We start from the raw sequence: 12,355 nt of genomic DNA on the forward strand, positions 1-12,355 counted from the left end.
AAGAATTACATCACGTGGATCGTAAAGAATGCACGAGTAAAGTACTTCATCATAACATATTACATAGATCTAACCATTCATCCAATACATTATTCAAAAGGTGAGTGAATTTGAATGGCTGGATTGGAAGAGTAGGATCGGTAAGAAGGGAACTTAGACGTGGAATAGAATACAAATACAGTATGAATAAATTACTTTAGGTTTCGTTTAAGATACAACTAAAATTATGTCTTACAGCGTCATCTACTGGAGATTTCGTGACAGTGAGAAAGTCATCACACTCATGGTGGTTTAAGTTCGTAAACGCAACACTTGAACTTGCTTCGAACCCGGAAGCACAACATTGATGAAACGTGTTGGGTAGTTGTCAGGTTGTGTTTATGAATTTAAGCGTCGAATAAATGCCACTATATTCATTTTTGTTTTACGTCATTGTTTTTAATGAATTTACGAGCTCGACTGAGAAATGACTCGGACCATGGAGGAGTTTTGCTTTTGGATGGCGGATTAGCCACAGAATTGGAAGCACAAGGTGCACGTTTACAGGTAAAAAAAAAAAATGCTGTAAAATTATTTCATGTTATTTCTGACTGTATACTACAAACAATGAATAAATGTGGTTTTTTTACGTTTCTCATTTATATAATACTAGAGAAATATTTTTATATAATTTACACTGTAAATAATTGTTTTATCACATTTGTGGGTAAGGTTAATACTGAGCAATTTAAATCATGTAGATTTATGTTTAAAAACATTTTCAACATACTTAAGGCGCACAGGGGTGCTTTGCTATCTTTATTGTGTGAGTGCCGAAACTTGTGATTTTTATTTATTTTGTCTGTGTGTGTGTGTGTGTGTGTGTGTGTGTGTGTGTGTGTGTGTGTGTGTGTGTGTGTGTGTGATTACTTGTCGCGCGGTCAACTTTTTTTAGTTGTTTTCTTGTGGGACAAAATTCGAGTTACAAGAGTGACTTTTGGAGTATTCGCCTCTTGATAGCAGCAATAAACTTTAGTGATTTAAGCTATGAGCATGGTCACGGATCGAATTAAATTGTAGGTAAAGGTCTTACTTCATTATTATTATTATCAATATTACAGGGAGACCCGTTATGGAGTGCCAGGCTGTTGCACACCAACCCCCAAGCTATCAAAGCTGCTCATCACAGGTATGTCTGGTGTTAAATAATGTCTCTAACTGCTGGATGACAAGTACGTGACATGTCATCAGCTTCCTCCTGAGCGGTGCCGACGTCATCACCAGCGCCACTTACCAGGCCACCATTCAAGGCTTCGTCCAGCACTTGGGTGTCAGCTCGGACGCCGCCAGAGAACTGCTGGCATCCGGGGTTCGTCTGGCCGAAGAGGCGGTGATGGCGTTTGGTTGTGGACAGCGGGCGACCCGCCCTGTGGCGGTCACAGCATCCGTGGGACCCTACGGAGCCTTTCTTCATGACGGCTCAGAGTACAGTGGAGCATATGCTGACAAAATGAGCGTAGAGGTGAGATGCATAGCAAAATAAATAAGCTGTGCCGTCCCTCAGGGCTCCATTCTTGGGCCCATGTTGCTCTCCAAATAAGGTCACACCCACATAAGCAGAAAATCATGCAAATTTGACTTGTACCAAGATCATTTATCAATTTACTAAAAATCAAAGAGAATCATACCTCAAAACAAGGTATTGAGAAGTGTTTTTGTCATAGTAAATCAGTCTTTAATAAACCCTAATGAATCACACCTCAAAACCTAGACAAGGATCAAATTTGACTGGTAATGAGGGACATAAATCAATTTGCAACAAAGTATAATTGAATCTTTTCCAAAAATCAAATGTCAACTGCCATAAAAAAATTGTTTACCTTGCTCAACAGTGACAGATCAGTTCCTTCAACTTGAGCTCTTGCATTCCAAGGAGTTGAAAGCTTGGCATCGCCCTCAGTTGGAGTGTCTGGCAGCAGCGGGAGCGGAGGTCCTCGCCTTGGAGACCATCCCGAGTGTCAAAGAAGCGGGAGCATTGGCCGAGGTTCTCCGGGAATTCCCAAATTGCAATGCCTGGATTTCTTTCTCTTGCAAGGTAATGAGAGGCCAATCAATTACGGCTCATCAGCTAAATGAATCAGCACTTTTGTGCCGCTGTGTCAGGATGGGACGCATCTGTCGGACGGCCACCTGCTGCAAGATGGCGTCCGTGTGGTGGGCAGGTCCGCGCAGGTGCTGGCCGTTGGCATCAACTGTTGTCCTCCGGAATGGGTGGAGCCTCTCTTGGACTCTGTTGTGGCCCTGAGGAGCCCAGATAGGAAATGGGTGGTATATCCCAACAGCGGGGAGGAGTGGGACGCTGAGCAGGGGTGAGTTGACAATAGCCGCTTTTAGAATTTATAGTTATGAATGACTTTATTTCATCTTAACCGACCGACTTTCAACAAGTCATAGCTCAAAACAAAATTTGAACACTTTACATAATGTTGTCAATGTGCTCTCATATGAGAACATTCATTCATTTTCCAATCAGCTTTATCCTCACAAGGGCCAATAATGCTAATTTGACCATTAACGGGGTCATAAATCTATTTCCAACAACCCCTATATAGTCTTAACGAGGGCTTTTTGTCTGATTATTTTATCAATATACACGCAAACAGATGACGTCATTAAAAAAAACATCTCAGATCAACTGCAAAGGGGTCATGAATCAATTTGCAGTACAATACAAATCTAAGAAACTGTAGAAATTTAGCATGGCTTCCTTAATAGAAATTGGTTTGCATGGATTCATTTTTATGTTTTACAATTTCTATCGAGTCATTTTGATTTGCACATTTTGTTTAAGATGGCAGACATCAGAGAAAACAACAGCAAGCATACCGGCTCTAAGTGACACTTGGATCAAGCAAGGGGCTGCTTTGATCGGTAAGGTTACAATTTTTATCTAATTATGAAACTTACCTCAAACCAAATCACATGTCGGAAACTACTAATATCTTGATAAGGACTTTCGATATGCAATTTTTTTCCTCAATGTGAAGATGTGTTAAAAAAAAGTAGCCTCAGACCTATTTGACTTGGATCAGGGATCATAAATCATTTTGTATTTAAAAAAAAAAAAAAAAAGTTAAATCGTAAACGTCATGAGAGCTTTCCAGATTTGTAACTCGATCGGCACACCCAATGGTCTAATACCTGAAAAAGAGAACAGTCCCACATCAAATTTGACAAGCAACAGGGTTATAAATCAATTTCTCATATATTGAAATTTTGTCGATCTCCCCACACATGACGATTTACCAGGTACAATCTCATTATTAACTGGGTCATACATTTATAAGTAATTATGATGTCTTAACCCCCCCAAAAAAACAAAAACAACTCCAGATCCAGTTTCACTGGTAACGGAGCCATAAATCAACTTCAACCTTAAATCAAAGGTATCGAAGAGTTAAGCGAGCACCAAGTCATACTTCAAATGAAGTCAGACACTGGAAAAATTGATTATATGGCAAGTTTATTTACGCATTGATTTCATCGTCAAATCACCACGTATGAAAAAAATCGTTTTTTCACCACAGCACCGTTTGCTGGATGAGAAAATCGACACGCACGAACGACCCTACTTGAAAATGTTTGTCTTGTCAGGTGGTTGCTGTCGTGTACGTCCGGATCAAATTGGCGAGCTGAGACGACACTTAAAAACACGTCATCCAACGGAGGAGGAAGCAGACCTGGGAATGTAACACTAAAAAAAAAAAAAAAATACACTTTTAAAAAAGTTTTGAGCTACAATGACAAAGATGAGGAAAAAAAGTAAAGCGGCAGCTATGTGTTTTGTACAAGCAATAAATTAACAATGCGGCTCATCAGCATGGAACAGCAGTATTTGTAATCATGTGCGTATTCACCGTCATTTGTATTTATGACCTTTCCGAATGTGTCTTACTCCGCCAGAGGAAATTGTTTCGTGCTGTCGTCGCTCCAGCATCAGTTAGTTCTTGTACCGTTTGTTGTCCTCGTGTTCAGTTGGCATCATCCTCGTCGATGTCGCTGTCGGGCGAGCTCTTCTGTCTGTTGTCTGCAGTATTGGACATGCGCTTCCATGGGGCGTCCTTGTGGCTGCCCGTGCTTTGCGAGCGTCCCAGCTCGGCAAGGCGCTTGGTTTCCTCCCCCTCACCGCCGCCGCCGTGCCGTAGGTTTTCCAGGTTGAGGGCCCAGGGGCCCAGCTTTTGCCAGTTGACGCGTTGGAAGGCCATAATGCAGTGCAGGTTCCCACCCACCTGAGAACCCACGAACGACATTGTCGTTTTTTTTTTTTCCTTTCCCCCGGAAAATTAAACAAGTAATGCGGTCATAAACCTATTGGCAAGAAACCGCGCGGACTCATTCCTCAAATTTGAGGTCTCAGTGAGGGCTTACATGATCTGTAACTATTTAGTCAACATGCCCTCATATGGTGATGTATATGATGATGTAATAAAAAAAAAATGCAGCTGCCTATCACATTTAACGTTATGGTTTTGATGAGTGCTTGGATATCTTTTATAATGACCTAATATTTTGTAGCCACAAGTTAAATTTGACTTGTAACGTGATCATCAATGAAATTTGACATGTAGGGTAAAACATCAATTTGCAACTCATTAGTGAGAGTCACACCTCAGATGAAACGTCTTAGCAAAATTTTGTCTAGTGACTGAGAACAAAGGAGATACGAGTCGCATCTCAAATTCAAGGTCTTAATGAGGACGCGCCAGATAATGCGACCGCATTGGCAATATTTCTTCATCTGATGACTTAATAGCCAAATATCACACACCCTTTAGACAAATTTAACTTGTAACAAAGGCTTATCAATTCATTTGTCCAAAGAGTCATACGTTAAAACAAAACCTCGTGAGTTCAAATTTGACTAGGAACGGGAAAGCATACTTTTTTGGTGGTGCGCCTTTGGATGCCCTTCTCCATGTGGCGTATGTCCAAATATTCTGGATTCTGGGTGTTGAGGTCGGTGACGATGTCCATCCACCTGCGCGAGAAACAAAACGTGTCGGAGAAGAGCAAAATGCAAGCGGGAGGACAACAGGGGCTTACTTTTTACAGTGGATGGCAGCGTGCTTCCTGCTGGGTTCTCCGATCAGGATCCAGTGTTCCATCTCGTTGGTGGGCAAAGGACCTCTAGCAAAGTTCAACATTACATTTTATTCGAATATATTCCACATTATGTTTTACATTGAGTTAGTGAGCAAATGTGACAGTAAATGTGGTCCTTTAACTACCTGTACGCCTTGGCTGCTTTGAGGGGCGTGGCCTCGAATCCGAGGGGGCAGCAGTAGTGGTTCTGGCAGTGGTATACGTAGGCCATGGTCTCGTCCCTGAGGCCAAGCATCAGCTTGGCCAAGGCTCCCTCCGCCGTCTCTCCCGCAGTCTTATGTTTCCCATGCGGCTTGTAAAGGATGTACGAGCAGCCCCGCACGCGGAAGTGGTCGTTGATTTGCCGGAACCACCTTGGGAGAGCGCGAGGAATGAGTCTGTCGCTCCAAACTTCTTTCTATTTTTGGGCGCATTTATGCATTCTTCCAGAATATAAAGTATAATTTTGAGAGATTAAAATTGTTCTTGAAATCCACTTTATCCAGGTGCTATTATAACAATGCTCATGAGCATGTATTCTTTATCTTCTGCAAAGCACGACAACTACTTTGGATTTAGGTGAGTAACTTGTGTCTGTCTCGATGTACAGTATATCCTTATCTCTAAGGATAAGCAGCACAGATAAGGGAGGGATAAGATTATTCTACTGCCCCCAGATGGAATGCACTAAAGGAGCAGGACAATGTCCATTGAACTGAACACAAAACATGGTACAAACTGTTTATTTCTCTGTATTCAATTTCAATTATGCTCTTCTTTTATGACACGTTATTGAGTGTTTTCCCTTCTTACCGCATGAGGGTGGCGTTACCCGTGAAGGGCCCAAACTTGATCTCGTCGAATGGCGGCTGGTAGCCCAGGATGTGGAGCGCCTCTTCCTGGGAGATGGGCGGCAGACTGGCAAGGAAACGCATAGTCAGCAGGAAATATTTTATGTGCGATGACGATAAGGTGCCGACGGTGGTGGTCTTCACCTTCCTGCCCCAAGCGCGCTATACAAGAAGTTCCAGCAGGACACCAGTGACGATATACCGCACGATGTCTTGTACTGTGGCCGGCTGATGCAGTACCTGGCAACAAAACAATACAAGAACAGTTTTAGATTCATGAATGTGCACTTATGAGTTTATACCAGCTGACAAAGAATAAAATATTCTTTATAGGTTTTATAGTATTCACAAATATTCTTTATAGGTGACTTGGTCAAGTCGTCACTCGCATGATGAGGTACCGCTGCATATAAAATAAATATATATCCAGGTATGCAATGTGTAGAAAGAGTTACTTGAGTTACCATCTTCGGAGATCGAGAACTTTTCTCTGCTTGACGTCTTCTAACGAGGGGTGAGGCAGGACCTCCTGAAGGTTCCGGCTGGCTCGGTCTGGCTTCATCTTCTTACTGCCGCACTTCTTCACGCTGCCTTAAAAGGAATGCAAAATAAATAATTAAATAAAGAAAAACATATTTGACTCGAAACAGTCAATTCTGGTAATAAAATAATCCATGCTCATTTTTATTGAGAAAAAAAATCCAAGAAAAACAGCCAGACTTACACACACACACACACACACAAAAAAATTGATACTAAAGTCTTGTTTTCCCCATACAATTATATTTTTTTTATTTATTTTAAGTCAAGGTTTCTTCAGGGAAAAAAGTAACATTTTACCCAAGACAAAAAAAAATCTTTAAAAAAAAAAACAAAAAAAGGCAAACCTTAACTTTTTCAAGGAAAAAAAATGTAATCTTGAGAAAATAGGAAGTCAGATTTTTGTGGGACAATGTCGAAATTTTCATGAAAACAAAATAGTAGTTTCATTAGAATAAAGGCATTCTTTATCAAGAAAATAAAAAGTAAAACGATTTATAAACCAAGGTGGACTCGAATATAACTTCCTCCCATATTCTCCATAAAACTTTGGGCTGTGATTTTTTTTTTTGTTGTCATTTTACCCTTTCTAATTTTGCGCGTGAGCACCGCCTTGAAGTCGGTGGTGTCAATCTCCCAAGCGAGCATGGTCTTGGCATCCCTGCCGGCCGTCAGGTCCTCCATGTCGCAGTCGCCGTCGGAAACCATGCAGGCTGCCGCCGACTGGAAGTCTCGGGTGGCCTTGTCCCCGTCATCCTGCGTCCTCACCGCCCGGTTGAGCAGCGCGTAGTCCGAGCAGACGGTGTAGAACTTCTCCCGAGAGTGCGTGACCGGGAAGGCGCGGGGCAGTTGGAGCTCACCACTAGACGCTCGCCGGGTTAGAGCGACAGAGGTGTCCCGGGCCAATGAGCCAATCAGGCGGCGGTCCTCTTCTTCCCTGCCCATGATTTGTTTTTGCATACTTGACACTTCTGATGGACCCGCGGGATCTTTTGATGTGTTTGGCATGAATGACTCACTTTACCTGAGAAAATATCCATGCAAAAAGTTAGTTAAGAGATTCTGTTCATAATTTCAAAGAAAACGTTTCTCTCCAAGAAACTTTTAAGTCAGATTTCTTTCTAGAAAACCATCATATACCTTTAGTACAATCACAACAAAAACAAAAGCATAATTTATCAAAATTTTCTTAAGAAGTCACATTTTGAGCAAAGTTTTATTTTGTATTTTTACTTTCAAGTTTCCTGGATCGCCTTTTTAAAGTAATTATTTCCATAGCATTCATTTTCCAATGGTTAAAAGGACTGAAAGTTTTATGAGGAAAAAGCAATGTGTTTAATTTTAAAAAATTACTTCTGTATTGGAATTTTTTTTTTTTAATTTTAAAGAAACGTTTTAAAAATAGTATTTCTATCTAGACAACCATCAGTCCTTTAGGTTTGGGGAAAGCCCCCCTCCCAGTAAAAAATAAAAATAATAAATTAACAGCAAAAAATAAATAAATATCAGTCCAATTACAAAAAACTAAAAGTCTGCAATTTCTTCGAGGAAAGTTTGGTCCAAGAGATGGGTTTTTTCTTAATTCGTAAAAAAATGTGTATTATTCCACGAATAAACTAGTTTTTCCTTTGGAAAATAAAGTAGTAAGGGATAATTATAGTGACGACCTTCGAAGGCATTTCTCTCGTGATTCCAAACAAAAAAATATTATTTATGAACAAAATTGCATCGTTAATTTAAACAACCCCCAGAAGAAAATCACATTTTACCCGAAGACTTGAGGAAGGCGCATCAGCTCGGGAGGAAAGCGGGTAGGTTCCTCGCGACGTGCGCTATAAATCGTCCTCTTGCGAGGTTAATGTTTAGCGTTAAAATGTTACAAGCAGAGTCGTATTGATAACACATTTACAACATTAGCTTGCTTAGACATCAATTAACCCTCGATGTGTACACTTCCGGATTAGCTGAACAGGACTGAACCATTCTGGAGAATAGGTTCGATTTAGATTCTTACTTGACAAAAAAATAATTTTAAATCATCCTGGCATGGGAACTATTGGTTAACAATTTTATTATGATTTATCCATTCAATGTTTGTTTTTTGAGTACATTTATTAACATTTTACTGACTATTTTATATCGACGCCATATTCGCCCCCCCCCGGAGTGATTACGCCACTTCGAGCCAATCAAACGAGAGAATCCTGCGTCTCGCCTCCTCTGGGAAGAGAGGTTCATCTTCACTCGGAAAAGTTAACTTCTAATCCTTCATTTGCAAAGTGACCCTTCGTTTTTATTTTTCAAGCAAAGATGTCCGAGAAATTGCTCGTCATCGACACCGATTGCGGCATCGACGACGCCCAGGCCATCCTGGTGGCTTTGGCGGCGCCGCACGTCCGCGTCCTGGCAGCCACCTGTGTGTTCGGGAACGCGTCTGTAGACGATGTGTGCCAGAATGTGTTGAGGGTGCTTGCAGTGGGTCAGCGGGAGCAGGTTGGTTTGATGGAAAAGCAAAGTGAATATCTCTTATTTTCTTTTTTTAATGTATTTGAAATGGGGTGGGGGGAGGGAACACCACATAACCCCAATAATTTTTAACGAGAATTTTTCTGAAATATTGGACAAATTATACTTAAGGAAACATGTCAAGGGGGGAATCATACCCATAACATTTAAGAAAAAAGTCTTCTTTGTCAGCAAATGTTTCAGTATTAATATTTTGTTATTAAGAATCCCATCCTATTTTTTCAACACATTTTTAAGAGAAGCCAGTTGTTTTTTACAAAATGGCATACGTTTTGTCAAAAGTTTTATGTTTCAAGAAGTTGCTTAACAAATTTAGTTTTTGCATTCGGCGAAACAAAACGAAGCAATTCTGGGTCAGGTCACTGGGGGAGCATGTTGTGTTTATTCTTTTGAAATCTTAAATGATTTTGAACATGTGACCTTATTATTATTTTTTTTTTTACACTTTTAGAGAAAAGTACTGTTGTTGCATTACTCACATAGCTCATAAATTTGATTTATAATACACACACACAAAAAAATGTAAGCAGTTCCAATTTTTACTGTATATTACCAATTTTCACCAAATAATGTCCTTAAACACCTCAAAAGTTCTTCAGCCTTGTGCGGTTTTTCCCTGGGCAGATCCCGGTGTTCCGAGGATCTGCCGGGCCCCTGCTCGGGACCGCCGGCACCGACACACCCTGCGACCACTTCGGCACGGACGGCCTTGGGGATGTTTTCAAGGACAAGGACCCCCAGTGGGAGGCGAAAATCCGGAGGGAACACGCGGTAAGCGCCATGGTGCGTCTGGTGGCGGAGAACCCCGCGCAGGTAAGTATTTGCGGTCCCCTCTGGCGCTCAGTGATTGGCATGAAAAGAAAGCGTGGCTTGGCGATCACAGGTGACACTGGTGGCCCTGGGTCCACTTACCAACCTGGCGCTGGCCGCCAGGCTGGACCCAAGCTTCCCCGGAAAGCTTAAAAAACTTTACATCATGGGCGGCAACATGGAAGGTAAGCGCAATACTCAAGGGAGTTTGTTTATTAAAATAAATTAATAAATAAAAAGATAAAAATGATCATTCAGACCATTGGGAACAAGAGTGGGCAGTTAATCCCCCCCACCCAAAAAAAAAAATTAAGTCACACTCATCTCTTACAAATTCAAGAATTCATATTGCCTAAAGAATTTTTTTTTGGGGGGGGGGGGAATGTTTGTTTATGTTTTGTGTGTGTGTGTGTGTGCGCATTCAGGGAAAGGGAACGTGTCCCTGTGTGCCGAGTTCAACTTTGCCATGGATCCTGAGGCCGCTTACGTGGTTCTGGAGGAGTTTTTATGCCCAACCTACATGGCGACGTGGGAATACGCCTGCAGAAACGCGCTGTCGTGGGTGAGATGTGAAGACGCCCCAAACAAATTCCCTTATTTGTTGAATCGCAAGCGTCTTTTAGCCACCATTTATGTGCCGCTTAGGTTAAAAACAACAGCAACACCACTTGTCTGTGTGATGGTGGGGAGGGGCAGTTAAGATTTTATGAAAAATGAATCCTTCGAATTGTTTAAAGAATAAAGTTGTGTTTTTTTGAGATATCACACTCAAAAAAAGTTATACTCGCATGAGAAAAAAGGTTTTCAATGACTACGGTACTAATAAAAATAAAAAAAATGCCTTCGGGCTTGGATTGCAAATGTCACATGACCAAAACTGCGAAAATAGGTGAGCTGTGATTGGTCACTTGAGCAACTGTGATATTTTTTTCAGTTGAAGCAGAGATGGATAAAGCCAAATGATCATAATCCACAAACGCAATATTAATCTGAAAGATGTGTTTCGACTAATGGGGCTGCATAGATATTATTGAAAAGACATTTTTTGGACTTGACTTCTCCTGTCAAAGGCCAAAATGGCATATTTCTCAAGCCAAACAATCCAACGAGAAGTAGAACTTTTTTGCTTGGAAAACAAAAGATGGTAATAAATGCCTTACCCTATGGATGACTTCCTTATGAGTTTTTTTTTCTCCCCCATGAAGGATTTCTTCGAGGAGCTGACGAGCCAAGACACGGCAGCGTCCCGCTTTATGAAGACCGCCACGTCCCGTTGCTGGGCCTACTCCCAGGAGGCTCTAAGCAAGAAGCGCGGCCTTCACTTCGGGGCTGGCTTTGTCTCCTTTGACTCGTACGCGGTGGCTGCCTGCGTGGATGCCGGCGTGGTGGCCGAGAGCGTGCGCTGTCCTGTGCGCGTGGAGCTGCAGGGCGCCATGTGCCGCGGCATGATGGTCTTGGACCGCGTGGGCAGGCTCAAGAAGCAGCACAGCGTGACGGTGTTCACCAAATGCAACAAGGACAGGTTGGCGAGGCTGTTGCTCGAGTCGCTCAGGCAGCCCCCTGGGAGCCCTGATGCTGGAAAATAAATTCCCAGATTAATTCCATCCAATAATCAATCAAGACTACATTAGAAGAAAATGTAAGTATCATACTTCATAAAAAATATATTACAATTACAGTAAAAATTGGCTTCAGTTGATTTTTTATTCAAGCAGGGTTTTTTTTTTTTGCTATACATAATTTCTGCCTTTTGCATAAATTGACATTGTGCGACTGTGCACACCGTGACCACTTGGGGGCAGTATAAGACATTGAAAAAGCGTGTAGCGGAGTCTCGTTTGTCTCAAGTGGCCACTATTTTGTAAAATCTTGTGAATAACACGGTTAACTCCTTATTTCTTCATTTTAAAATCTCTTAACACGTTTAAATGCTTTAAAAGTAATTTACAGTATGTAAATGCATATTGACACGTTTTGTATGAAATGTCTTGTAAATCTCCTATTACAACCCCTCAGTACTGCCCAGGTGGTGGTAAATGTCTAAACAATTTAAACTTTTTCATTTCTGAAGCACCTTTTGTCGTGCCCCACTTTGATTTGGCATCTTTTGGTTTTGCAAAAAAAGTGACCATTATTTGTGATTTTACAGTAAATGTGCAACTTGACATCTATGCCCATTCAGGACAAATGGCAGCAAATATCAGGAATAAAGCACAATCACTGCAAATCAGAAAATATTGAGACCCAGAAGGAGGTGCTGTGCTGAAATTCTTTATTGTAATTTTCTGACAAATGAAGGCCTGGTGTAATTCAAACCTCAAACTCAAGTAATTGTTGGACTTTTAAAACGGGGAGCCATTTCATGAAACGTCCAATCAGAGCCAAGGTCGCTGTCCAATCTGAGCTGCTGCGCGCTTGGCTGAAAGTCCATGAAACTGATTGCAATAAAACTCTTGAAAAACGTTGAACTTTTTAATACTGAACTGAGATTCTGCACGGCGAACCAA

The 12,355-nt window shown here is 41.4% G+C and overlaps 3 protein-coding genes across 4 annotated transcripts; 2 read left to right on the forward strand and 1 right to left on the reverse strand.

Moving 5' to 3' along the window:
* The first annotated feature begins 309 nt into the window (after positions 1 to 309).
* LOC109532351 (homocysteine S-methyltransferase YbgG) lies at positions 310 to 3,793 on the forward strand. The gene is made up of 7 exons (XM_019897222.1): positions 310 to 546; positions 1,101 to 1,168; positions 1,231 to 1,501; positions 1,913 to 2,074; positions 2,143 to 2,348; positions 2,831 to 2,910; positions 3,634 to 3,793. The coding sequence occupies exons 1-7, from the start codon at positions 442 to 444 to the stop codon at positions 3,729 to 3,731; spliced, it is 990 nt and encodes a 329-aa protein (XP_019752781.1). The 5' UTR covers positions 310 to 441; the 3' UTR covers positions 3,732 to 3,793.
* A 193-nt stretch (positions 3,794 to 3,986) lies between these two features.
* Positions 3,987 to 8,465, reverse strand: LOC109532343 (basic immunoglobulin-like variable motif-containing protein). Its single transcript, XM_019897213.1, has 9 exons — positions 8,282 to 8,465; positions 7,097 to 7,536; positions 6,437 to 6,563; positions 6,117 to 6,212; positions 5,935 to 6,039; positions 5,268 to 5,495; positions 5,083 to 5,166; positions 4,921 to 5,017; positions 3,987 to 4,268 (listed from the first exon to the last, which is right to left on the reverse strand). Exons 2-9 carry the CDS (start codon positions 7,518 to 7,520, stop codon positions 4,011 to 4,013), a joined length of 1,419 nt encoding a protein of 472 aa, XP_019752772.1. The 5' UTR covers positions 7,521 to 7,536; positions 8,282 to 8,465; the 3' UTR covers positions 3,987 to 4,010.
* A 202-nt stretch (positions 8,466 to 8,667) lies between these two features.
* Positions 8,668 to 12,316, forward strand: LOC109532350 (probable uridine nucleosidase 1). Of its 2 annotated transcripts, XM_019897221.1 has the most exons (6): positions 8,668 to 8,744; positions 8,818 to 9,005; positions 9,663 to 9,851; positions 9,922 to 10,033; positions 10,274 to 10,410; positions 11,054 to 12,316. In XM_019897221.1, the coding sequence occupies exons 2-6, from the start codon at positions 8,823 to 8,825 to the stop codon at positions 11,432 to 11,434; spliced, it is 1,002 nt and encodes a 333-aa protein (XP_019752780.1). In that variant the 5' UTR covers positions 8,668 to 8,744; positions 8,818 to 8,822; the 3' UTR covers positions 11,435 to 12,316. The 2 variants fall into 2 exon arrangements, with proteins under 2 accessions (XP_019752780.1, XP_019752779.1); XM_019897220.1 differs by having other exon boundaries at positions 8,731 to 9,005.
* The last annotated feature ends 39 nt before the right edge of the window (positions 12,317 to 12,355 follow it).

The sequence above is a fragment of the Hippocampus comes genome, unplaced genomic scaffold, assembly GCF_001891065.2.
Source record: "Hippocampus comes isolate QL1 unplaced genomic scaffold, H_comes_QL1_v1.1 scaffold22, whole genome shotgun sequence".
In the NCBI taxonomy this organism is placed as follows: Eukaryota; Metazoa; Chordata; class Actinopteri; order Syngnathiformes; family Syngnathidae; genus Hippocampus; species Hippocampus comes.

Bases quoted from the DNA above. Each gene is read 5' to 3' on its own strand.
- LOC109532351 (XM_019897222.1), top strand. From the start codon at position 442: ATGAATTTACGAGCTCGACTGAGAAATGACTCGGACCATGGAGGAGTT. The intron at 1,169-1,230 runs GTATGTCTGGTG...ACATGTCATCAG, and splicing joins ATCAAAGCTGCTCATCACAG to CTTCCTCCTGAGCGGTGCCG. The intron at 2,911-3,633 runs GTAAGGTTACAA...TTGTCTTGTCAG, and splicing joins GCAAGGGGCTGCTTTGATCG to GTGGTTGCTGTCGTGTACGT.
- LOC109532343 (XM_019897213.1), bottom strand. From the start codon at position 7,520: ATGCCAAACACATCAAAAGATCCCGCGGGTCCATCAGAAGTGTCAAGT. The intron at 6,040-6,116 runs GTGAAGACCACC...TTTCCTTGCCAG, and splicing joins AGCGCGCTTGGGGCAGGAAG to TCTGCCGCCCATCTCCCAGG. The intron at 5,167-5,267 runs GTAGTTAAAGGA...GAACTTTGCTAG, and splicing joins AAAGCAGCCAAGGCGTACAG to AGGTCCTTTGCCCACCAACG.
- LOC109532350 (XM_019897221.1), top strand. From the start codon at position 8,823: ATGTCCGAGAAATTGCTCGTCATCGACACCGATTGCGGCATCGACGAC. The intron at 9,852-9,921 runs GTAAGTATTTGC...TGGCGATCACAG, and splicing joins TGGCGGAGAACCCCGCGCAG to GTGACACTGGTGGCCCTGGG. The intron at 10,034-10,273 runs GTAAGCGCAATA...GTGCGCATTCAG, and splicing joins CATGGGCGGCAACATGGAAG to GGAAAGGGAACGTGTCCCTG.